Genomic DNA, 27,111 nt, shown 5'->3' with positions numbered 1-27,111 from the left:
GCTAGTGTACAGCGAATGTATCCTACTTCACAGAGCAACTGCTTTTGCGACAACGTCTTGAGTTTGTGGATTGTATGCGGTGTGACGGGACCTCTGTGCTGCTTACAAGCTTCCAATAGTGCTAGACTACATTGCATTTTCTTCTTCTTGAGTTCTTCTTTCTTTTTCAGGGTAAGACATTTAGCTGCTGCTACTGTTTCTAGGAAATCTTTTTCCAACTGCTTGGCCTTCTGCACTTCTTCGGAATTTCTTCCCCATTTCCATTTATGTTTTCGTTCAGCTTCGGTACTTTCCAAGAAATCTCGATGTACTAAGAATCCGTTGGTAGCAACAATGTTCTTTTTAGAGTGTGTTGTTATCCTGGTCATTCCTCCGGTAGATTTCACTTTATTATCCAGTTTGGCGAATTCAGATTCGCAGCCCATATTGGTTAAGGGAGCGTATTTCAGTTTTTCACGATCGGGTATGCATTCGACTTCTTTCACATTTACTTCAAAATAGTCCATTTCCCCAAGCTGACGATTCAAAATGTAAATGACTTCATCTAGGACTGCACCAATCAACTGACCTTTCCCAGTTACAGTTTTTGCAAACTTCGCCTGTAGTTTTTGTAGCTCTGGTATTTTCATGTCGAAAAACTCCTTCACTCCCTGCCAAGATCTATCCATTATGTTTCCGTTCAACCGTTTATCGACATCCAACAAGTCCAAAAGAGGAAATATAAGTATTTCGGCGAAGAGAGAATACACTTCAGTACAACAAATGAACCAGTCATTCGTTAGAAATGTGGCTACTGCCAACACCAGCTTAATGGAGTTACTGTCGACACATTCTTTGAAAAAGTTTACAATATTGTCTTTTTGAAGCAAATATTTCGCAAGCACTTCTAGATTTAAGTAGAAAGCATCTTCCAAATAATTTGCCAAGCATTTCCGAGTTGGCATGACGTATGAAAAATCACCACATCGTCGTTTAGGTTTTGGTGACTCTGCCTCATCTTCACTTTCTAAATCAGGAATATCGGTACTTGTAGATGAGACTGACCAATTCTGTCCAAATACGCCGTTAGCAAGATCAACAGTGATACCGATCAAGTCATTAGCTGACACTTTATATTTAGCGATACTCTGAACCATGGTTCGAACTAAACTCTCATTTAGTGTTTTCAGCCCAGTCCTGATCTTTACGTTAGGAAAAATGGATGGCTCACCTTCACATGTTTCAGTTGTCATTGTGTTCATTCTAGTAACAGGAACATCATGGCTGATACTTGATTCGTCAACGCTGCATTGAAACGTAGGATCTGAAATTTCTGTTGTTTCCATTAGCTCTGCCATTTCATCATCCATCACAGGGTACTGTACCACGTTTTCGTTAGAATATTGTTTCTTCTTTTTTTCAGCAGCTAGTTCTCGCTCACAGTTACGTTTCTGTTGTTTGACCCAATTACGAGGGATTGTTTGAGAGCAGGTAGCTTTGTAATCGCCGAAGCAGTTATTTTCATAAAACTTTATATCATCGTTGGTCATTTTGACAGCATATTGTGTTTCAAGTTGCTTTTGATAGTGTAGCACTTTACCACGAATGTCATATGCCCGTAATGTCATTTTTTCATTGAATTTGACAGCTTTTTGTATACACGTTTGCGTCATAGTTTTTGTTTTATTTTTCTCGAGTTTTCTTAGTTCTCGTAATGTATCGTAGTCGTCTCTGATTCGCTTAGCAACTACTCTCGGTTCCATGGGGTACACGTTCTTCTGAATCCAATCAGCACATAGTTCTTCTGCTACTATCCAGCTTGCCGTATCTTTGCTGATTGACTGTTTGCCCTTTTCAGTTTTAGTTATGCTCATCATTCGGCCCATGATGAATTTTCAAGTTGCCAGTCTGGGTTTATCGGCGAACTGAGGTTCCTCCCTGTAGTATTCGCCATATAAATCCATCACCAAGTCATTAGCTCTTGTCTGCCGAGACTCATTCATGTTGGAGATCACAACCCAAAATCGCAAACTATATCCACTAAAAACAAAATATCGTATATCCCATGTGTTTAGCACACAAAGGTACTAGGTATATCCACACGTAGAAAGAACATCTCATCCATTTGAGGAAATCAACAATGATACAATTATCCGATATGCGTTGTTTTCGAGTGAGATCTAAGTAACGACTGACGTTTTGTTCATTGACGACTGACGTCGTTTTGTTGCAATGATTATGACGTCATAGTAAAATAGCGACGTTGTCAGTAATTAGGACGTCATACTAGGAAAACAAAATAATTAAGAATTTAGTCGTCTATAGATGTTTTTCATAAATCCTAAAAAAAACTTATTTCATGGCATGAAATACGGTTAAATGAGAAAAAGGGGTAAAATTAGCCATTTTGGCCGCCATATTGGATCCAAGATGGCAGCCATTTATCGGATTGTGCCGAAACATCATTTTTTGCACATAGCACCCCGTAAACCTGCAAAAAGACATTTGACACACCTATCTTCGCAAGTTATATTGATAATAACTGAAAAAAAAAAAGCTTTTTGCAGTCATTTTGGCCGCCATTTTAAAATGGCCGCTGCCCCAACCCAAAAACTCAATTTTCACCATTATTTCGACAAAAATCATAAAATGTGGTCTATTTCGCCTCAAAAAATAAAATGCGTTTGTAGCCGATGTCGATTGTCCCAACCCTATGGATAGAGAACAAGCTAACAAGAAAGTGATTTTTCCTACTATCAAGGGCCATAAGTCAGGAAGTTATGGTCCGATATGCGCGAATATCGAAAGGAACCGAGATCTTTGGGTTATAAACTTACATTTCAAGTTTCAACAAAATCGGATAAAAATTGTGACATATAGAGGGTCCACAACCTTGATATACCATATTTTTACGCTATTTGAGAACGAACGGCGGCCATTTTGTCTGTCAGTTTTGGGCAAATTTTCACGAAATTCGAACTCAGTCGTCCTTAGGGTGTAACGGTGATATAATAATACAGTTTTTTAAATCGGATAAAAATTATGACCTCTATAGGGTCCACAAGCTAAAAACTCGATTTTTCGTACAATCAGGGGCCATAATTCGGAAAGTTATGGTCCGATATGTGCGAATATCGAAAGGAACTGAGATCTTTGGGTTATAAACTTACATTCAAATTTCAACAAAATAGGATAAAAATTCTGACCTCTATAGGGTCCACAAGCTAAAAACGTGATTTTTCGTAGAAACAGGGGGCCATAATCCATGAAGTTTCGATCTGATACATTCCAATATCGAAAGCAGCCGAGAACTTTTGGAGATAAACCTATATTTCAAGTTTCGTCAAAATCGGATAAGAATTGTGACCTCTAGAGTGTCCACAAACAAATTGTGGACGGACGTCAGGACAGACAGGGGCGACGGCATAATACGTCCACATGAAAATGTGGGCGTATAAAAACCCAACAAATTGTGTTATGAAGAAATACCATGGTGCTGTATCAGCTTATATCCATCGAATACAGTAATTTATTCAGGAATATTACTGACATGAATTTCAAGCCGCTACGTGAATTAAATATGTAAAATTTTCCGGCGGTGTACCTATTTGTCGTTATGTTTTGTGCTAATTAGATTTAGTAGAATACGATATTCCTCATAACAAATTACCAAGAATTATTTTTGTTGAAATTTTAAAACCCAGTTCCTACCGGAACCTCATTTGACCCAATTCTGGCCGGTTCGTTTCAAAATGGATTAAGAACCCTGGTTGTCACATATTTATTCTTTGCAGGTATTGGGGGGCATTTATGTGACAATTTCATACAGATCAGTTAGTAATTTTCGTCATTTGAGGGTTAAGTTAAAAAGGTTCTACAAACTGAAACAAGGGCCTTAACTCTGGAAGTAATTTACTGAAATTGTTGAAATTCGACTTTTTCGTTTTACTGATTCAAATAATGCATTTCAGATCGGACGATAACATTTGTCGTTCGACTGTTCACAAGGTTCAACAAAGTAAAACATGGGCTATAACTCTTGAAATTATTTATAGAAATTGCTGAAATTCAATATGAATCTCAGTTTCACTAATTTAAATGATGCATAAAAAATTTCATACAGATCGGATGATAACTTTTGGCATTTAAGCGCTCACAAGGTTCAACAAAGTGAAACAAGGACCATAACTCTAGAATTTATAAATGGAAATTGCTGAAATTCAATAGGCTTCTTCATTTTACAAATTTAATTAGTACATGTTAATTTAATACAGATCAGATGATGACTTTTGTTGTTAGAGCGTTCACAAACTCTAGATGTTATGAACGGAAATTTCTGAAATTCAATAGGCTTCTTCGTTTTACTAATTCAAATTATGCATATAAATTACACACAGATCGGATGATAATTTTGTTGTTATAGCATTCACAAGGAGCAACAAAGAGAAACTACGGCCATAACTCCAGAAGAAATTAACGGAAATTATTGAAATTATATAGGCTTCTTCATCTCACTAATATACATGTAAACAACATATATCAATATAATCCTTGAGTGGCATTTAGCGATTGAACACATTAAAAAACACAACACAGTTTATATGGAAATACAATCACTGGTTTATAAATATAGCACGACGTTTCGACAAGTATTCTCTTATCGTTATCAAGCACAAATGATTTGTGCTTGATAACGATAAGAGAATACTTGTCGAAACGTCGTATTCTCTTATCGTTATCAAGCACAAATGATTTGTGCTTGATAACGATAAGAGAATACTTGTCGAAACGTCGTGCTATACTTATAAACCAGTGATTGTATTTCCATATAAACTGTGTTGTGTTTTTTAACATATATCAATTGCCAAACAATCAGATGATAAATGTAGTCTGTAGAATGTTCACAAGCAATTGTGGACGACAGACGCATTGATGGACCGACGGCAATATATGACCAAATTTCCATGTAGGCATATAAAAATGTAGACTCACTCTAATAATCGCTGGTGATCAAATGTTTTATTGGACGGAAGTTTACAAGAAGAGAAAACAATAACTTTTCTACCATACAAATCATCACCTATAATATTAAAAACAAGTATTTAATATAAGTATATGAAGTACATGAAAACATACCAGAACATTGTCTAAAACAGAGATCTGACTTCAAAATTTTGAGTGCCAATCAATAAAGGAATTATTCGTAGTGTCAGAGAATATGGTTATTTTGATCATTGTAAGTGTTTTTAATTTTTACACAGAAAACCTACAAAGTTACGTGTATCAATGGCGTAAGTTTAATGATTTAATTCTTTAAAATACTGAATTTGATGGCATATAAACTGAAGCAACTTCTATTAGATTCTATTCAGTTATATATATATATATGGGATAAATAGAGACCTGTTGCAGATATAGTACAATCTATTGCATAGATGAGAAAGAGAACAAAAGCTCAGCAACATTTTATTACTAATGACATCTGAATGATAAGAATAAGATAAAATGTATGTTTGTGTATATATAGTAAATATGTCACCTGCTACTTCAATGATACCATATCTTTCTACATCATAGAATTCACTCACAGTTTCTTCATCCTGAAATCAATATTTCATAATCTACCTTACACAAACATTACATAGCATGTAAAACAAGCCAACAGTGAGACTATGTCCCCCGCCGAAATCCCAAAAATAAATAGATGACACATATTAATTAATCAAACATTTATTTCTTACAAAAATATCAAGCAATCAAACTGATTATAAACTATACACTAAGTTTCATCACTCTCCATCAGATAGAATCAAAGTTATCTTGTCCCAAATAAAATAAAACCAAGGTACGAACAATCCAAACCATTAGACAAAATTCAAAGTCCTAAAAAAACGGTATTGGCAAAATGGTGTAATCAGCAAATGGACTACCCTGCCTGGTGCCACACCCGCCATAGCTGCATCCAAACCATAACACGAAAACTTGGAAAAATAGAGTGATTGGCCAATGGACTATCCGTATGCAAAATGCACGTGATGAACAGTGTTAACGATGTAGTAGACATAATCAGGGAGATAATATACGCGTCAATTAAATATATCTAGAATAATAGCCGAAAGAGACATGTTATATTTAACAATCAAGTCAATATGACGGCCATAAAACTTTTTAAAGGTTTTTGTAAGTTTAGTGGGCAAGTATCCCTGTAGTTGAAACTTAGATGACATATACCTCGATCTAGTTAAAAAATCAGAATAAAAAAAGAAACAAGCTCTCGCGTAACGAATTAGCTGAGACACAAACACTCCATAAGCTGGTGATATTGGAATGTTACTACTAATGAATGGAAAGTTAACAATCGGAAAGTCAAAGTCATCACGTTTATCGTACAATTTAATACACAATTTATGGCAATTTTGTCAAATTCGAGACGCAGATCCATGTAGGAAGCATAATTGTCACTGTCAGTCGTGTTTTTAATTTCAAGCTCATCAGGATATATGAATTCTACATAATCACTAAATTTTAGATTATTCAGTGATAGAACATCATCGATATATCGATAAGTGAAATTAAAATGTCTGACTAATCGTTTATTTGCTTTTACGAGTGCCTGTATATAATCGGCTTCGTAAGAATATAGAAATAAATCAGCAAGCAAAGGTGCACATTTGGTGCCCATGGGGATACCTACCACTTGCTGATATATTTCCCCTCCAAATTCGACAAAGATATTATCAATTAAAAAATCCAGCATCGACCAATGAAATTGCTTAGCTCTGCTTAGCTTTGGTTCGAAATGTTAATCATTGAACTCAGTCAAGACATTCACCTAATGAACATCTAAATCAAGTTTAAACATTCTATCTCAATTAAAAGCAGAGTTGTTATGTTCCAAAGTCTTGACCAACCAAATTGCTTCTTAGCCTAAGCAGAAAATTCTCATCATAACGAACTTTGTCAGGGTAATGATATAATGAATCTTTTCATGGAATTTCATCACTCTCACTTAATTAAAAAATAAAGTTATCGTGCTCCAAAGCATCAACCAATCAGATAGCTTATCTCTGCTTACAGTAAGTAGACAATGTTAATCATCGAACTCCAGCAAGGCATTCACCTAATGAACGCCTACACCAAGTTTGAACATTCTACCTCAATTGGAAGGAGAGTTATTGTGTTCCAAAATCACGACCAATCAAATTGTTTATCGCTCTGCTTACCCAGAGCAGAAAATGCTCATTATCGAACTTATTCAAGATATTGATGTGATAAAACTATACACCAAGTGTCCTCACTATCACTTAAAGCTGCAATTTCATATTTTTAAGTTATATTTTTAAAATTTATTAAAATAAAGCCTTAAAATAGATGGTATCTATAAACAGTCCTACCTTGTTAAAGAATAATCCTATTAATCCTATAATTCACTATTGCCAGTTGAGAAATTCGCAAAAATGTGACCCACCATTTTTAATTCGGTCGCATGTCGCATAATGTCATTTTATTGGTACAGGTCAAAATAGGTAAGAAGCTGCCATCTGACCGATTTTGAGTTTTCACCAAAAATCAATAGTCAAAGGCATAAACTTTTGTACAAACCTGTTTATACAACATAATAATAATCCCATAGTTCATTAATATGCGATTTACGAAGACTGTCTGAAAAGAAATGCCTTAAAACAAAGAAAAAATTCCTGAAGATTGTCTTAAATGCTGACTTCTTTATGCCAACACATTTCGGAAAATCCCCTCTTACTTAATAATAATAATCATTTTGTATAGCGCTGAGTGCTCCAGCTAACAGCTGCTCCGCGGCGCTTTTCACAATTAAAATATTACATATAATATAAAACAAATAGTTCTAAAACATTAAAATGTCAACATGTTCATAGTTTAAAAGCATGTTAAAAAAAAACGGTTTAAAGATTTTTTTTAAAAACAGCAACGTTAGTAGAGTCTTTTACATGTCTAGGTAATTCATTCCACACGTTAGCAGAGGCGTAAACAAAAGCCCGTTCACCAGTTTTAGTTTTTACTGTAGGAACATGAAGTAAGTTTTTATCAGCAGATACTTGGTATCATAACAAACTTTAAGGAATCCCCTTCTATGTCATCATAAAATAATTTCAATTGGTGTTATTGAAGACCAATCAAAAACGTTTTTAAATGTAGAATAGACGTCTGCTTTTTGCTATGTGAGGCCGATTGTCATTGTAGCACGCTCGCTGATTCGCTAATTTTGATCACATGGTGCGCACAGCACGAGGCATGAAGTGAAATTTTAATGGCTGTCCCTGGGAATATTTGTAAACACGTAGTTCTAAAAGTATTTTCTAGTGTAGGCGGATAACATCGCCAAAGCTTTAAATGAGTTGGCAGGAGCGAATCTGACACGCTCTGCACCTGCTGGGACATGGAATCAACTAATTGAGGAGTATTTTGTTGACAATTCTGAATCCAATTCAGAGAGCAGTGACAGTGACGATGATTACGATGAGATTTTAAACGGTGTACCCAGTGCTATAATAAGTAAAAATATGGACGTAGAACAGCTCAATGATGATGTGAATGGCAAGAAAAGTGATAGTGAAGAGGAGGGGCCGGGGAAGCTAGAAAAAGAAAATGAAGTAGAAATAGAAACCATGATAATGAAGCAGGTTGACTTTATTGACCCTGATAGTGAAATGTGAATGTGCGTCTCGGCGCAAAGAAAATTCAAAGAAGGGATTGATGTCATGTAGCGAGAAGCTTTCTCCTGAGTTTATATATCGATGTCGACAAGATATGGTTTCCCTCACGTCAGACGAAAAAGACCTTGAAATCATTGGTAAGATCAGCAGTCTTGGAAACTTCAGTGACTACACGGAAAGATCAAAACACAAAACTCAGACGAAAAGATCGCATCAGAAGACTGCTTATCTTGTTGAGGGAAAAACTATCTGTCGAAGTACATTTAGATTTGTACACATGTAAGTGAACTATTACTATTATGTATGGTATCTAGCAATTAATTAACATAAAGTTGATAAAGAGTCTCCAACTTCAAAACTACTTTTATTGATATAAATTTCTGATTACGGTCATCAATTAAATAATTTCTGCCTAAATAGGTTTATTGCCTTGTGTGATTGATGTTTGTTATCGTTTTCATACTTAATTGAAAATTGAATTGTAGTCTGTAATTGCATCAGACACATGCATCGGCTTCAGAAGTCTTGTCAGCGACGCCATAGTTAAGAAAGGATTCAATACCTAAACAAGTAATGAAGGGAGGAATAAATTAAACAATTAACAAATTCATTAGGTATAATAGGTTTATTAAAGCATGTATTGATTTTAAAAAAAGGAAACGAAATGAAATGGGGTTTAACATCCTACTGTTCTGCTCCTAAACTGGGCTAATGAAGACGGGCATATGCCATACAGTGTGCTATGAGGGAAATTTTGCCCGGGCAGCGGCGCTACGGCCTACTCTTATATCGAATTCCAACTGCCAAGGGATCTTTTATGTGCACGCCAATATGTACACGGGACCTTGGTTTTTCGTCCCATCTGAACGACTAGACAGCTGTCCTTGTCAGGCACTCCGTCCTGCATCACTGACAAGGGGAAACCACGCCGGAAGATCTGGATGAACTTTCTCGGCCAATGCAGGGATCGAACACCTGACCTCCAGGGTAGCGAGCCAGCGTCTTACCCACTTAGCCAAAATAAGGAAACAATAAGAATCAGTAATATATTTTGTAATGAGTGAAATTAATGTTTTCATGGGCATTTTAGTTAAAACTACATTTTATACACAGTACACACAAATTAATTTGTAATGAAAATTGAAGATTGTTAGGCAAGGCTGCATCATGACATGTACAGTAAATGACAACATGTAGTTTTCAATACGGTACTTTATTTTTTAAATTTTTTACTTTCAGGATCAGTCAGTCTGTGTTAGATAGCTGCTTCATCCACTACAAAGAGAATGGGATATCACCTCGTCTAAAGAAACGTGGGGGCTGTAGAACTAAAAACCGTAATATTCTAAGCCATGATGACATTCGTAGAGTTGTTTCTTTTATCTGCAACTATGCAGAAGAGCATGCCATTATTCTACCTGGTCGGCATCCTGGTCAGAAGAAACTAGATATCAAACTTCTACCTTCATATGTAACCAAATCATCAGTTCATCGTCTCTATAAAGAGGAAGTAACTAAACTTGGTAGGATATTCTACATAATTAGGGTGACCCACCATAAATAAATATCTCCAAATATCTCGACAATTACGCCACAATATTTATATATATGCCAAGCCTCAAATCAGTTTCACACAATTATAGTCACTAAATAAACGATCATGTTGTACTTAATAAGCTATGACCATTAATCATCTATAAATAATAGACTGAAAACTGGTTCCAAGTTGCGTCCATAACATCCAGACACTTTTGAGTAAAAGATAGGTTACGTGCCCTTGTTTTGAATTTAGTCTCGCTTAACCAGTCTATCGACCATTCTACGTCTGATTGACAGGTCGGGATAATAAAGACTACTTTTTTACGAAACATAACAGAAAGCTACAACAAGAAATTGAATTTAGAAATAAGCACTTTAGACAACTCAACAATTGTTTTAAGAAACTTGTAAAAGTAAAATGAAACTACTGCTAGTATCATGTTCCTGCTAAAGAAAGTGATTCAGAGATAGTATTTGTACTAAACCAAAAGATGCCGCTCTTAACGGTACAGTTAATGATAAAGCAATTTAAAAAAATAAAACAAACGTAATTACTAAAGCTGCTGTAATAACCAAGAAGCTAAATTTTACTGCTATTCAAAATCGTCAACAATAGATTTTTTTCGGCTGTAATAGTTGATATATTTGTAGAGAATTGCACGTGCCATGGCTATTTATCGACTCAAAGCGAGTGCGGGGTAGTCAGAAATCAGTTCGAGACACGCAACTGAAGCGTGCACATTTAGCCGTGTCGAGACCAACTTTCTGTAAAGTGCACGGGTCACCCTAACATAATGTAAAAGTTCAGATTTGTTTTCTTTTCAGCATTTTGTATTGGCGATCTTCCTTTAAAAGGTTCTAAATTGGGGACTACATGTATGTTTCTTTGCCTTATTTGATTTAGCCTACCTGTAAAATACAAAAGTAATTGACATTGTAAACATAAACCATAGTTTAATAATAATAACATAAAATAAAACCAAGTTCGAACGATCAAAATCATGGACATAAATCGCTATTGCTTTATTTATTTGTCTTGTCGCTAAATTTATTTTGTTTTATACTTCAGGCCATCGGGCTGTGAAGATTAGCAGTTTCCGCAGCCTTTGGAAGTCGCTAACCCCCCACATCACTCGTACAAAACCAATGTCTGATCTGTGTTGGCAGTGTCAAAAGAACAATTATGCTGTTTATAGAAGCTCAAATCTACCAGAAATAGTCAAGTCAGCAAAGTTAAAAAAACAAAAGGAACACTTACTGGTGGTTACCAAAGAGAGGTCCTATCTGAATGAAATGGTTGCCTGTTCCAGAGAGGCCTGTGAAGTACTTAATCTGACTAAACTTCAGCCAACACCACCAATGTCAAGGCCAATTAACATGCACTACAGCTTTGATTTTGCTCAACAGGTAAGTTAAATTAGTTAGGCCCCATCCCCCACACCTTCCTAACGAATGTTGTTTTGAGTTCAACTATGCAATTATGCATGGCCAAGCTTAGAATTAAGTCATAACATTAATCTGAGTCTGTTATCGGCCGATATAACGTATAATATTAGCACCTTCTTCTTTCACTACTTTCAGGCCAGTCCATAAATCAGTTTCTCATAGTTGCAGGTTTTCTTTCAGGCCAATCATCATGTGATCAATGAGGTAATGAAGTTATTCTTACAATTGTATCCCTTTTTTCAGGTCCACTTTCCCGCCAACCCACTAAAGCCAGGACCAATTTACTTCCTGACCCCAAGGAAGTGTGGATTATTTGGCATATGCTGTGAAGGAATACCACAACAGGTTAACTAGCTCATTGATGAGGGGATGAATGTGTCGAAGGGTTCAGTTTCTGTAATAAATTATCTAGATCATTTTCTCCTTAACTATGGTCTTGGTGAGACAGATCTGCAGCTGCACTGCGACAACTGCAGTGGCCAGAACAAAAATAGATTTATGTTATATTATTTATTGTGGAGGACAATTCATGGGCTTCATGCCACAATAAGTCTAAATTACCTCATCCCAGGACACACAAAGTTTGCACCAGACTGGTGTTTTGGCTTAATAAAGCAGAGGTATAGGCGTACCAAAGTCAACACTTCAATAACTTCAATAAAGGGGTGCTTATTTATATTTTATTCGTGTATTGTTGTTGTTTTTTGTTTGAGGAGGGGGCTTGGTGTCTATTTCACGCATTACAGTGGCGTTGGTAATTTTTTTTTTTTTTTTTTTTTTTTGTGTGTAGGGGGTGGGGGTATAGTAAGAACTTTTTGGCAGTTGCTCCACCAACATTTTTATACTGGCGCACGTAAGCTTTGCTTAAACTTTCTTTACTCAAGCAAAAACAATGTTATGTTCATTTAAAGCACATAATTTGAACTTGATCATATGCCCTAATTTTATGGCTGTGAGCACAAAGTTTATAATTGGACTCAAATATTTCAAATTGTAAAAAAGACCTGGAAAACTTATTTGTAACTCGCTGTTTTTTGTTAGTTTTATTGGAATTAGGTTTCAAAAACAAGGGAGGTAATTGTGTTATTATTTCCTGGGTCAAAAGATTTTTAAGAGGGAGAATAATACCTATGATCGTATAATAGTGAGTTGACAACCTATTGAGCAAAAGACATAGTAATAATTATGTTTTGACTTTCTTAGAAAATATGAAATTATCGCTTTAATTGGAACTAAAGTTATCATGTCCAAAAGCATCAATCAAACAAATTGCTTATTGTGTCGCCTTTCGAAGAAAGCAGGGGACTATTAACCAGTTAACTGCGTAGGGCGTTATATAACGTCCTGGACAACTGCCACTCACCGTGTGTAGGACGTAATATAACGCCCTGGAGGTATTTTCCCCAACCTATTCTTCGAAAACGATCGCAGCATGTGTAGGACGTTATATTACGCCTGGTCGAGGAAATCTAATTGAAGGGAGACAACTCTATTTACCGTATATGGTATTAGACCACTAAAATTTGTATTCAGGAAGAAATGGGCCAAAAAATGATGTTTTTCGTCAAATTAATTACGCAATAGGGGGTAGTTAACGTTTTAAAAACTACGCAGTTAAGGGGTTAAAATTGGTTCGTTTGTCTGTCTGTCTGTCCGTCACACTTTTTGGGACACAATAACTCTCCTTCTAATTGACCTAGAATGTTCAAACTTGGTGTAGGTGTTTATTAGGTCAATGCCTTGATGGAGTTCAAAGATGAGCATTTTCTGCTTAGGGTAAGTAGAGATAAGCAATTTGATTGGTTGATGCTTTGGGATACAATAACTTTAGTTCCAATTAAGTGAGAGTGATGAAACTTGGTGTATAGTTTCATTACATCAATACCTTGACTAAGTTCGATATTGAGCATTTTCTGCTCAGGGTAAGCAGAGCGATAAGCAATTTGATTGGCCGAGACTTTGGAACACAATAACTCTCCTTCTAATTGAGCTAGTATGGTCAAACTTGGTGTAGGTGTTTATGAGGTCAATGCCTTGATAGAGTGCGAAGATGAGCATTTTCTGCTTATGGCAAGTAGAAGTAAGCAATTTGATTGGTTGATTCTTTGGGACACGATAACTTTAGTTCTAATTAAGTGAGAGTGATGAAACTTGGTGTATAGTTGCATTCAAATTGACGGGAAATGAGTTCACGTTGATTTAAATGATGATTTTCTTAGAGCTTGGTAAATACAATACTTTTTAATTCGGCTGCACATCTCTAAATATGTGTATAAGATTCCCATTGTCACACTTTTTGGGACACAATAACTATCCTTCTAATTGAGCTAGAATGTTCAAACTTGGTGTAGGTGTTTATTAGGTCAATGCCTTGAGGGATTTCGAAGATGAACATTTTCTGCTTAGGGTAAGCAGAGATAAGCAATTTGATTGATTGATGCTTTGGGACACGATAACTTGACGTTAGGAGCACTTCTTATGTGTTAAATGAGAGAATCAAATGTCTAATAGACTCTTTGATTAAACAGTGGAAAGATAGGTTGCCAGGCAACGAAACATACGCCCACAGTGGCTAAATCGTCCGAGCGGTCGACAAGGGTTGTCGCATATTTATTCCTTTGTAGGTAATTGGGGGCCTTTACAAGACAGTTCCATACAGGGTCTCAACTCTGGAAGTAATCTACAGAAATTGTTGAAATTTGACAGGCTTTTTCGTTTCACAAATTTAAATGATGCATATAAATTTCATACATATCTGATGATAACTTTCATCAATCTAGCAAGTCAAACAAGGGCAATAACTCTACAAGTAATAAACGGAAATTGCTGAAATTCAATAGGATTTTTCTTTTTACTAATTTAAATGACGCACGTAAATTTCATACATATCAGCATATAACTTTTGATGTTAGAGCATTCACAAAGTTCAATAAAGTGAAACAAGGGCCATAACTCTAGACGTAATAAACAGAAATTGCTGAAATTCAATAAGCTTCTTCGTTTCACTTATTAAATAATGCATATAAATTTCAGAAAGACCGGATGATAACTTTTGGTGTAAGAGCGTTCACAAGGTTCAATAAAGTGAAATAAGGGCCATAACTCTAGACATAATACACATAAATTGTTGAAGTAAAAAACGAAAATTGCTGAAATTCAATAGGCTTCTTCGTTTCCCTAATTTAAATATTGCATATAAATTTCACATAGATCGGATGATAACTTTTGGCATTAGAGCGTTCACAAGGTTCAACAAAGTGAAACAGGGGACATAACTCTAGACGTTATAAACGGAAATTATTGAAATTATATAGGCTTCTTCATCTCGCTAATGTAAACAACATACATATATCAATTTTAAAACAATTGGAGTGTTCACAAGAAATTGTGGACGATGGACGGAACGACCGACGGACAAACCGACAGACGGACGTACAGGGGCGACGGCAATATACATCCACATATCCATGTGGGCGTATAAAAATGGATTTTCCCTCAATTACGTCACATGATCAACAAGGTTGGCATGTGGTAGTTTTCTTCAGATTAAAATGTTTTGAGAGGGATTTGAAGCAAACTTTTGATAGATTATTTAGTTTAAATAGGTTTTTAGTCCAAATATATCATCAAATCACAAAGTCTGTATTTGGGAAGGCATCTTTAACTACTTGGACATTTATCTTTTTATAAAAGCAGTGAGGATTCACATTGCTTGTCACCCTTTTTTAACTGTTACCTGAGCAGAAAAGTATCTAACAAAGCCAATTAGAATCATAGTTATGTCCCACTATGTTTTTGTGGACAGAAATCATTTGGTTCAAATTTGACATTAAAAGTGGTTTCTTGTTAGCTTTTTCGTTCATTACCTATTTCGTCATTCAATATATTAAATTATAATGGTACTTTTCAAGAGATATGAAAATGTACATAAAATAACACGGTAAATCAGACATGTTTAGATATATTTTATTCTTAGTCTTCATCAGAAGATTCAGGATCAAAGTTCATATTATGAGCGGTATAAATATCTTCTTGGTTGCTGACCAACAGCTCACATATATCCTTTGGATATGCTTCAGATACCAATTCATATTGCAAATCTTCATTCCAGCTATGCAGCAAAAGACCACTACGGGAAGGTCGTAATAAAGGTCTGTTATTTTTTCACCCAGAAAATCTTTCTTCTAGCGTCATCTACCTTCCGCAATATTTTCTACCTTTGCCCATTTCATTATCAATCAAAATGTGTATCGTTTGTGAGGAGAATGATTGGGATGTCTATTTCGCCAGAGCAAGAACGCAAATACAATTTGTTTGAGCACCTTCACTAATTTGCAATGGGAAGAGGAGTAAGATAGCTATTTTGGTGTCCTCGTGATTTGTTGTCAGTTCTAGGATATTCTCGACACTTTCAATACCAATCTTGATATATTTTTTGATCCAATCAAGATAAGTATTGTAAGTATCAAAAATATCTCGGCCTACATGCTTTTAGTGGTAATGACTATCTGTCTTTCTTTTTCCAACTTTCTAACAATTTTTAAAGAGCTGGGACAGACAAATGATGTTTCTGATGACTTAATTACTGGTTTAGAAAAAATTGTTTGTACCATGTATGGCGAAAAGCGACATACATCAGTAGAAGACACTAGAAGAAAGATTTTCTGGGGGAATTTTAATTGTGATAAAAAATAAGAAACTTTTCTTTCCTTATTACCATCTTGACTGATTAGTCTTTTGCTGCACATTAAACGCAACAATTATGTTGCAACAATATGGAGACAGACTGCAAAACCAGTGATCGAACAAGATGACCCTATGATACAAGGCTGGAATGAAGATTTACAATGTGAATGGGTATCTGAAGCATATCCAAAGGATAATAATAATAATAATAATGTACATTTGTAATTGCGCTCACTCCATCCATATTGCATGCTCTAAGCGTGTGGAAGATAATAGCTAATCCTGATAATACGTAACAAACAAATGAGTTTTGAGTTTGGATTTGAACACAGCTAAGCTAATGTTTGAGAACTCTGTATGACCAATGGTAAGTTATTCCACAAACGCGGTCCACAGACACTGAAGGCTTTATCCCCATAGGATTTCAGTTTAGGTTGCCGCACAACCAATAAGGGCTTATTTTGTGAGCGAAGTGGTCGATTTGGTTGATATGACTGAATGAGGTCCGTGAGGTAAGATGGGGAAAGATCATGTTGATACATATAAATCAATGTTAGAATCTTGAAAGTTATCCATGCTTCTATGGGTAAACAATGTAGTGATTTTAAGATGGGAGTCATGTGAGAATACTTTTGTGTTCTTCTTGTTATTCTGGCAGCGGTGTTTTGAATTTCTTGGAGTTTTGCACATATTTAGAGATGTGCAGCCGAATTAAAAAGTATTGTATTTACCAAGCTCTAAGAAAATCATCATTTAAATCAACGTGAACTCATTTCCAGGCAATTTGAATGAAACTATACACCAAGTTTCATCACTCTCACTTAATTAGAACTAAAATCTCAGAGAATTGTCGAGTCCGACTATTGAATGTCAGTCAGAGTCAGTGTTCATAATCGGCTGTATTTTGACGGCTTTAGCTGATTGGTAAAACAATGAATCGACCACTATGGTATCATAAATAATCAATCTACTTTCGGCTAAATTACAACAGGTTAATTATTACTTGTCAATTAAGAAGTCAATCAACTTGCTTGTCAGCTATAACAACAGTCATACCTTAGTGAGAATTGGCCATATGTGGTTCATAATCAGAGTAATTATCACATTTAACAGTGATTTTGATAATTCGGTAAAAATACAAAACAAGTTTGCTGATCATTCAATAGGTTCACTAATATAATCCATGTAGCGAATGAAGACGATCTCGGCACGGTTTGCGAATCGTGCGTCCTCCATGCTCCATCTGTGTGAATTCCAGGTACCGGTAGATATTAAAATAACAACTGGATCGTACATTGATGGATTCACTGACCAGTTGTTAGGTAAATTTAAATCTTCATTGAATATAATCCCCCGATAGAACATCAAATACACAGAACATCAAATACACGGAGAGAGAAACAGTGGGTATTTTCCCTGACAGAATCTCCAATGCCCAATTCCAATGACACGTAGCTTTACCATTATGATTTTTTATTTTATACGCATGCTGACAGAGGCTTAATTTTAAAAAATATTTTTGAAGGCTATATCATAGTCGTATAGAATTTCATTTTATAGCAATTTCAGTTATGGTTGTCACATGGTCATTGTGCCGTTTGTCTATCATCGACGAATGAATAAAAACTGATGGACAAAAGACTACAAATTGTGTTATGAAGAAATGCTGTGGTGCCGTATCAGCTTATTTTGGCTACGGCATTTTCTCATACTGGCAATAAACACAATTCTGTTTTTTAGACAGTATTTTAATTAAGATTCGGAGGATTTGTGCAGATTGCATATATAAGAACCCTCATCGATTCTCGCAAAAAAAGATGAATTTCTAGACCTGCATCTATACCAAGTTTAGGCAATGTCTCAGGGGAGACACGTTGGCTAAGTGAGTAAGACGCTGGCTCCCTAGCCTGGAGGTCACCGGTTTGCTCCCGGTGTTGGCTGAGAAAGCTCATCAGGATTTTCTAGAGTGATTTCCCCTTGTCAGTGGTGCAGGACGGCGAACATGAGGTCCTGTGTACACATTGGCGTGCATGTAAAATATCCCTTGGCAGTTGGAATTCGATATAAGAGTAGGCTGTAGCACTGCTGTTCGGGCAAAATTTCCCTCATAGCATTGGCCCATCTTCATTAGCCAAGTAGGAGCAGAACAGTAGGACGTTTAACCCCATTTCATTTTTGCTATGTCTCAGCAAAATTTCTACTTACCGGTGAATTTCCTAATTCTTTTTCAAAATCTTCATCAATTAATCCATCTGGAGTTATTGCACCACTTCTAAAAGCTCCACCTTCCGTTTCTTTGGCTAATTCTGTAATTAAGATTAAATGCACCAAATAAGCATTATCTGTTAGAGTGACAAATAACAAATAAAGTGGAACTACAGGTAAATCCGAAACACATATTTAACAATATGAAATTATGAAATTATAAATATTAATATCGTTCTAAAGAAGATGACAAAAGATCAGGGCCCTGTTTCACAAAAACTTAAACTAAAATCACTAAAATCAAACTGAAATTTTAAAATTTATGCGTTTCACGAAGATCGATTGTAACTTAAAATGCAATTTTAATAGATTTTAGTTAAAATTGCTTGCGCTCGCTCAGAGCACAATTCCGGCGAGGGCACTTAGGGTGTAAACATACACGCTTCGAAACTGAAAACTGTTGCCAGGTTGAACTAAACGTTACAATACCAATGAGGAGAGTTTCATACGTTGTAACAATACCTGCACATGGTCAGACAGTCGTAGAGAGATGAAATAAATAAGTTTATTGCGTGTTATTTGTTTTGAAATGTATCAGTGGGTTGGCCTTGAACTTGCATATCGCTTTCGTGACCTTGGCATTGGATTTACTCGCAGGCTTCAATGGAAATAATGCATATCGATAAACTAAATGGCCTGAATTTCGTAGTTTTGTTGTATTTTGGATAGGAGCCACGGTGGCTAGGTGGTTAAGATACTGGCTCACTAGCCTGGAGGTCGGGTGTTCGATCTCTGCATTGGCCGAGAAAGTTCATCCTGATTTTCCGGCGTGGTTTCCCCTTGTCAGTGGTGCAGAACGTAGGGCCCGACAAGGACAGCTGTCTAGTCCTTCGGATGATATGAAAAACCGAGGTCCCGTGTATACATTAGAATGCACGTAAAAGATCCCTTGGCAGATGGAATTCGATATAAGAGTAGGCGATAGTACCGCTGCCCGGGCAAAATTTCCCTCATCGCACACTGCATGGCGTATGCCTGTCTTCATTAGCCCAGTATAGGAGCAGAACAGGACGTTAAACCCCATTTCATTTCATTTCATTTGTATTTTGGATAACAGAAACTATTGAGAAATTGTCACAAACATGTAATATTTCTGACTCAAACGATTAATCTAGACTAAAGTTTTGTCGATTTTAAAAGTATTTAATAACTTTTAAACTAATACACGAAATAACCAATGTTCCGATGCCTAGATTTGAAATGTCAGTCCCATGGACCCTTTCAATAATAATTTGAAAATGTCAAAGTGCCACACTCCTTATAGGATAATGCCTATCTATCTTATTAAATTAAAATGACTTTTTTTCACAATATAAAATACCCTTGGCTCCTATTTAAATCATCATAACCCCAAAACCATAATTAATACTTTGCATATGGCGTATCTAGTATTACAGGACTAACAGGGTTTCGATTCCCCGGTTGTACATGACAGGGTGTAGACATTAGATATGAAGTGGTTTTATATTTTTTTTAGGTTTTTTTTTTGGGGGGGGGGGGTCTATTAATTATTTGAAAATAGCATAATTTATACTTGAATCATATGGTAATATATAAAATAGTAACAAAGAGTTTTGTTTACTGGGGTTTTGAGGGTTTTTTTGTTCTTGGGGTTTTAATTTGGGGCGTCATCTAATTGCTTATATTTCCCATGCAATGAAAAGAAATTGAATGAAAATTATTTTTGTGAATGATAGTATGTTTAAATTATATAACCCGGGCCATTGGTAATATTATCATTATTCCAAATATATCTATATGTCGCAATAGATCTCACAACGTAGTTCTAATTAATGTTTGTTAATGTTGTGATTTTAAGTTAGGAGAGGGTGACGGCTGTTCTAAGTTACAATCGAGTTTAGTTTAAATTGTCCTTAAAATAGTTTTGTGAAACGCCACTATTGTAAGTTAAGATACAATTTTAACTTACAATATTATTTCAGTGGATTTTACCTAAAATCATTTTGTGAAATGCGTCTATCTTAAGTTAGGATGGAATTTTAGTTTAAGACGATTTTAAGGAGATTTAAGTTTTTGTGAAACAGTTCCCAGATTGTATGTAATAACAAAGGATCTTTATATTGGGAACTATTTATTGACAGAAACCCAGATGAAAACAGTAGTAATAGTTAAACAAACCCACCAACAACTTATTGAAGTGTGGCTTAAGAGGTGGACACACTAGCCGAATGATTCGGCGGAATCAATCGGCGTGGAAATTCGCCTAGTGTTTGATATATTTTTGATATATCCAACCAATTTTTTATTCGACTGAATTATATTCGCCTGGTGTGTCCACTTCGCCGAAGCATTCGGATGAATGTAGAATTCATTAGCCAATCACCACTCTTATCAAGAAAAGATGTGATTGTTCAAAGACATAGACGCCTCAGGGTTTAATCGTTTAACGTGAAAGGTGATGCAATCGACTGGTGAATCAGGCGAAGCATTCGGCTAGTCTGTCCACCTAATCGGCCAAATAAAATTCAGCGCAGATTGATTCGGCTAATGTGTCCACTGCTTTTTAAGTCTTCAAGTTCAGGGACAATAACTTTGTGATAGGGTGAATCGGTACAATCCCAACAAGTTTAAAAAAAGGGTCGCTTTCATGTTTTCAAGATCTTGGACAATAACTTTGTGACAGATCTCTGTGCAACTATCAATTTCATACGAGATGAGCAATCTCAACAAATATGAGTGTTTACAAGAAATGTGAATAGACAGACAGACAGATGGACTGACAGACAGGGATGATGACAATATATGACCACATCCGAAAGAAATTCCAATACATTAAAATTTATGAATTTTAAATGAGACATACAGTCAATACCAGAACTTTGAACAAAGTTCAAACATAACACTGCTTTGTAATGCAAATGTACAGTACCTATTAGAGAATTTGTTTTATGGTTAATGATGATCCAGTACATAACAGTCTATTTTAAAATTCATAGTTTATCATAAAACAATAGGGTAGATTAGAAAGAGTGTTATTAAGGGGGTGGACAGTAGAAAATTTCAGTTTTTTTAATAATTGAGGTAAAGTCACCATTCTTACACATCTAAGAACACATCCATTGAATATTACAAAAACGGCCGAAAAATTTTCCTGGGGGTACCTGTTGCTATGGAAACGGCGGCCATCTTGGATTTCTGCGTATAATTTTAGTCATCCAGTTTCTCAGAAACTATTCAACAGAATGTTTTAAAATTAAGCAGAGAGGTTACTGACATGTTCCTTTGTGCAATAGGCAAGTTTCATTACAAAATAATAATTAGAAAGCAAGTTATACACATTTGAATGTTAACTTCAAAATTCTTTCACGTGTCACAGTTGCTATGGCAACAATATATCAGGAACTATTTTACAGATTTCAATAAAATTCTCCTATTGCACAAAGTTATTATATAGGAAGTTATATTCCAAGTTTCAAGAAAATCTGACGATAACTGTCAGAGATATAGCATGACTAAAATTGGTAACTCTAGAAAAAAACTGTTTTGAGAAATCAACAACTGAAGTTGAAGTATTTCAGTAGAACAACTTACGCCGATCTGTTCAATTCATTTATTTAATATTAAAAAACTGACTCTTAATATATATATTTTCTAATGTATTTCTTATCAATATACAGTATTTTTTTATTTTATTTCTTGTGTGTAAATTTACAACCGAACATTGGCATAGGAATAGATGTTATTCAAAACAACCATAACTATAACAATCACTGACAGCAGGCCTAGCTGGTAATGGTATTGCAACCATACCACTACTAGGTCTAGCAGACGAATATTCATCTTCATTGGGTTTATTATGAGTGTCTGCCATACTTATTTAGTCATCTAAACAATTTCAAACGCATTTTATTTGAAAATCTTCAAAAATATTGATAAACAGTGACGTACGGTTCAGCAATAGCAACCAGGATTGATTTGGGACATGAGCTTAGTGCGCATGCCTATTGACCTGACCTAGAGGATTGCCCGCTTCTGATTGGACACTTCACCATTGACCTATGTGACCGACCAATCAAATAACGTAATCTCGAAATAACCTCATTAGGTATGCAAAACTTGTTCTTGCTTGCTATTTTTATCTCAATGCAGAAGAAAGGTTTCAAGACACCCCCAAAAAACGTCATTTCCTTTCAATAGGGGAAATCCCAAGCTTTCTAACAGTATCCAACATGGCGACAGTTTACCGGTCGGAAGCCAAGTATTTCACGTATGAAATGCCTATTGTTTTTAGATTTATATCAATAGTTTTAGCGGAATTAGGGCAAAATAAAAAAGGGTGGGATCATTCAGAACCAAATTTTGTAGAAATAAAGAAGAATTTTGTGAAAAAAATGACTGGTATGTGTTCCTAGATAGTGTTACTCGCAGATAATCATAAAACCTCAAAAACGATTTTATTGTTAAAATTCACCAAATGAAGTGCGAACGACGGCCTTAAGTATGGTAGGAGAGAGAGAGAAATGGGGTTTAACGTCCACTCAACAGAATCTAACAATGGTTCAATTTTATTTCAATAATTCGCTTGCGCGTAGGGGTCTTTAGCAGTGGGAGGAAACCAGAGGACCTGGAGATAACCCACGAGGCTGGTCAGGCGAAAGTAAGCTAGGTATAGATAAAGATACAACATAGTTTATATGGAAAAACAATCACTGGTTTATAGGCATAGCGCAACGTTTCGACAAGAAACGTTGTGCTATGCCTATAAACCAGTGATTGTATTTCCATATAAAATGTGTTGTGTTTTTAATACAGTAGAATCTGTATGAGCAGCCACTCCTATTCAGCGACATCTTCTTGTAAGCGGCCACGATAAATTCCCCCCGTAGAAATTCTGTTGTTTCATCTCTTTATTCAACGGTCACTCCTCTAAAGCGGCCACTATTTTACTAATAAATTCAACAAAACATCGCCCATTCAACGGCCATTATACCATCTTGTCGTTCTTTGTAACAACCCCGCTAATCCCGTGAGTAGTAGTTAATTAACTGGACCCCCACTGATCAGGTAAAAAGAAATGTAAAAATAACAATCAACCCGGGATTATCTGTTAATTAATCTTTTGTTTTATTAACGACTAACCTGATCATTGTTTTCACGCGTAACGACACATTATTTGATACTGATTGAATAAAATAAAAGTACCGAGTTTTGTCACGATCATCTTGTACCTCTCTTAGCGCCTCCTATAATATTACATACAGAGTTACACCCCCTGTAAATAGGTGATAAAATTAGCGATGTTTTTTTGTTCATGTGCTATTTGATTAAATTAAACTTTATTCATCGATTTTCTTCACAAAAATGGATAAATATTATCGAATGCATCACAATGGTAGGCAGTAGTATCGAAGGTTGGTAATATTACATACAGAGTTACACCCCTGTAAATAGGTGATAAAATTAGCGATGTTTTTTTGTTCATGTGCTTTTTGATAAAATAAAATTAATTTATCGATTTTCTTCACAAAAATGGATAAATATTATCGAATGCATCACAATGGTAGGCAGTAGTATCGAAGGTTGATACAAAATGACAAGTTTACAGAAGTTATGTCCGAGATTTGAGTAAAGAATTTTCGTTCGGCGCAAGATTCAGCGACGGTCAAATTTACCGCTTCCAATGCATTCAAGCGTAATATTTAATTTATGTCAGCACTAAAAGCACCAAGATTTTATTAAGAGGCCACTCCCGTTAAGTTATGTCCGAGATTTGAGTAAAGAATTTTCGTTCGGCGCAAGATTCATCGAAGGCCAAATTTACCGCTTCCAATGCATCCAAGCGTAATATTTAATTTATGTCAGCACAAAAGCAACGAGATTTTATTAAGAGGCCACTCCCGTTAAGCGGTCAGTTGTGAAAATTCCCTTGGGTGGCTGCTTAATGCAGATTCTACTGTATGTTAAATTGCTAAATGCCACTCAAGGATTAGATAAAGATACATGTACATGTATATCTAAATTATAAGTAGGATGTTACCACCTTCACGTTGCATGCTATCGTATAATCAATCAATACTTATATTTAGTCTATATATATATATATATATAATTAAAACAAAACCAAGAGAATCAGCTGTTAATAAAGATAGGTTGCCAGGCAAGGAAACATATTACCACAGCAGCGATATCGTCCGGGCAGTCAACAAGAGTTGTCACATATTTTTACTTTTTTCGGTAACGAGTAACAACTCATTAAGTAATTATCAGAAAACCATTAGAATGTGTTTGGTTTTTATAAAGTTCTGCCCCATGCTAACGTTTAGTTTACGAAACTTTTAACATCATGGATTTAGATGTTTAAGTCATAAAGATTCTTTGAAAATCAATATACTTGTTCGTCTCAAGACCTTAAACACTGTGTATCAATTTAAAGTCAATCGGATATTAACTTTAGCCTATAGAGTGTCCACAAGATTTTTCAAAGTGATAAAGGGCCATAAGTCTGGCAGTAATTATCGGAAATCGCTGAAAATCGATAGGCTTCTTCGTCTTATGGCCTTAAACACTGTGTATAAATTTAAAGTAAATCGGATATTAACTTTAGTCTCTAGAGCGTCCACAAGATATTCCCAAGCGATCAAGAGCTATAACTCTGTCAGTAATTATCAGAAATCGCTGAAAATCAATAGGCTTCTTCGTCTCATGACCTTAAACACTGTGCATAAATTTAAAGTCAATCAGATATTAATTTTAGCCTCTAGAGGGTCAAAGTGATCAAGGGCCATAACTCTGGCAAAAATTATCGGAAATCGCTGTAAATCAATAGGATTCTTCGTCTCATGACCTTAAACACTGTCTGTAAAATTAAAGTCGATTGGACACTAAATTTTGCCTCTAGAGCGTCCACTAGGGCTGGGTATCGATAGTAATTTTTACTATCGATAATCAGCAATGAAATGTCGGTCGATAATCGATAGTATCGAAAACAAACTTATTTTCATGGTCGTCATCAAGACTGGATACAGTGTAAGTTTAAAGTTCAAAACCATACGAAGTTGCGAAAGATCGTTTGCTCCTGTCTAAGGATATTTATTTGGAAAACATTAATAAAACTTGTTATATCACGTATATATACGTAAATTGATGTTGTTTATTATTAAAATAATGCAGCCGTGGTTCTGAATGAAGAAATATCGTAAATAATTATGTTAAGGGACCAAAATGAACTTGTTCCGATTCAAAACATTGCGTATGTGCGCGCGAAAATATCAATATGGCAGACGAATTCTGAAGCTTGCAAAGGGAAATAACTCTAACTTTATTTACACATCCGGGTATCTCCGATTTAACGATATTCAACAATAATTTCTTCAAAACTAAAGTAACGTTTCAATGAGAGTGAATTTATGAAAACGGCTGTTCAATAAGCAGTCACAATTTTGTTATGTGTTACATTGATACTTGATAGTAATTAAAGTGAGCGGTGTATTATGATTAACTGAAAGAAAACATTGACATTTCAGACGCAAGAAAAATAGACGAAGAGCGATAATCGATAGTAACCCACCGCTATCGATAGTGCTTTTCTGGGTCGTCCAATCGATACTATCGATTTATATCGATATTTTACCCAGCCCTAGCGTCCACAAGATTTTTTGAAGTGATCAAGGGCCATAACTCTGACTGTAATTATCTGAAATCGCTGAAAATCAATAGGCTTCTTTGTCTTAAACACTGTGTATAAATTTAAAGTCAATCGGATATTAACTTTAGCCAATAGACCGCTTGTATTAGTAATTTATTATTGTAATAAAACCTCAATTTGAGTACAAAATTAATGAGACATGAAGTGAATAGATGTTTCTGCAATATAATTAGGTGTCACAGCTTTTAACCTAACGTCAAACAGTGGCTACTTAATCTTTTGTAATAATTTTAAAATATTTTGGAAGCCGATATTATGTTCTTTTGTTTGATATAATTTTTATATACGTGTTCGTTTTATTTATTTCATAAGCGTAAGTTGAAAAACGTCAATTTGCCGTGTTTTGTTGACGTTACGCAGAAAAATTTTGTCACGTTTTTAAATGAGGGTACCCCACTTCAAATGTTCGGCGAGGTCACTCATTATTAATATTTCTTTTTCATTTTAATATCATTAGAAAGATAATTGAACGATCTTTTGATCGGTCGGGGGTGCTTTGTTGACATTTCAAAATACCATGCTTTTTTTTAAGTTGAACACTTCAATTCACATAATCTTTTTTTGAGGAAATTTGCCAATACCCCCGACCGATCGAAAGTTTGTTTTATTGCCGTTTCGATGCTATTAAAATCAACAAAATCGGAGCATGTCAAGTGACCTCGCCGGGCATTTGAAAATGGTATACATCGGAAAATGTTTTGGAAAATAGGCTAATTAATAACGTAGTTTGGCATGTAATGACGTCATTTCAACGCGCGAAGAAAAAAATAATTTCAAGTTCCTAAGACCCATATTCACGGTAAATTACGTCTCAATGCAACTCATTGTTCATTTATG

At 35.5% G+C, this 27,111-nt stretch overlaps 1 protein-coding gene across 8 annotated transcripts in view; it reads right to left on the bottom strand.

The window, feature by feature from the left end:
* LOC126811200 (rho GTPase-activating protein 8) overlaps nt 1-27,111 on the bottom strand; it is a 221,553-nt gene that overhangs the window by 57,612 nt on the left and 136,830 nt on the right. For all 8 annotated transcript variants that reach the window (XM_050536765.2, XM_050536766.2, XM_050536767.2 and 5 more), the window contains 3 exons: nt 18,549-18,649; nt 5,519-5,579; nt 4,972-5,059 (listed from right to left, as the gene is read on the bottom strand). In XM_050536765.2, coding sequence (XP_050392722.1) covers nt 4,972-5,059; nt 5,519-5,579; nt 18,549-18,649 — 250 coding nt within the window. The remainder of the gene's footprint in view (nt 1-4,971; nt 5,060-5,518; nt 5,580-18,548; nt 18,650-27,111) is intronic.

This window comes from Patella vulgata, chromosome 2, assembly GCF_932274485.2.
Source record: "Patella vulgata chromosome 2, xgPatVulg1.2, whole genome shotgun sequence".
In the NCBI taxonomy this organism is placed as follows: Eukaryota; Metazoa; Mollusca; class Gastropoda; family Patellidae; genus Patella; species Patella vulgata.
This window is presented reverse-complemented; position numbering and strand designations above follow the sequence as displayed.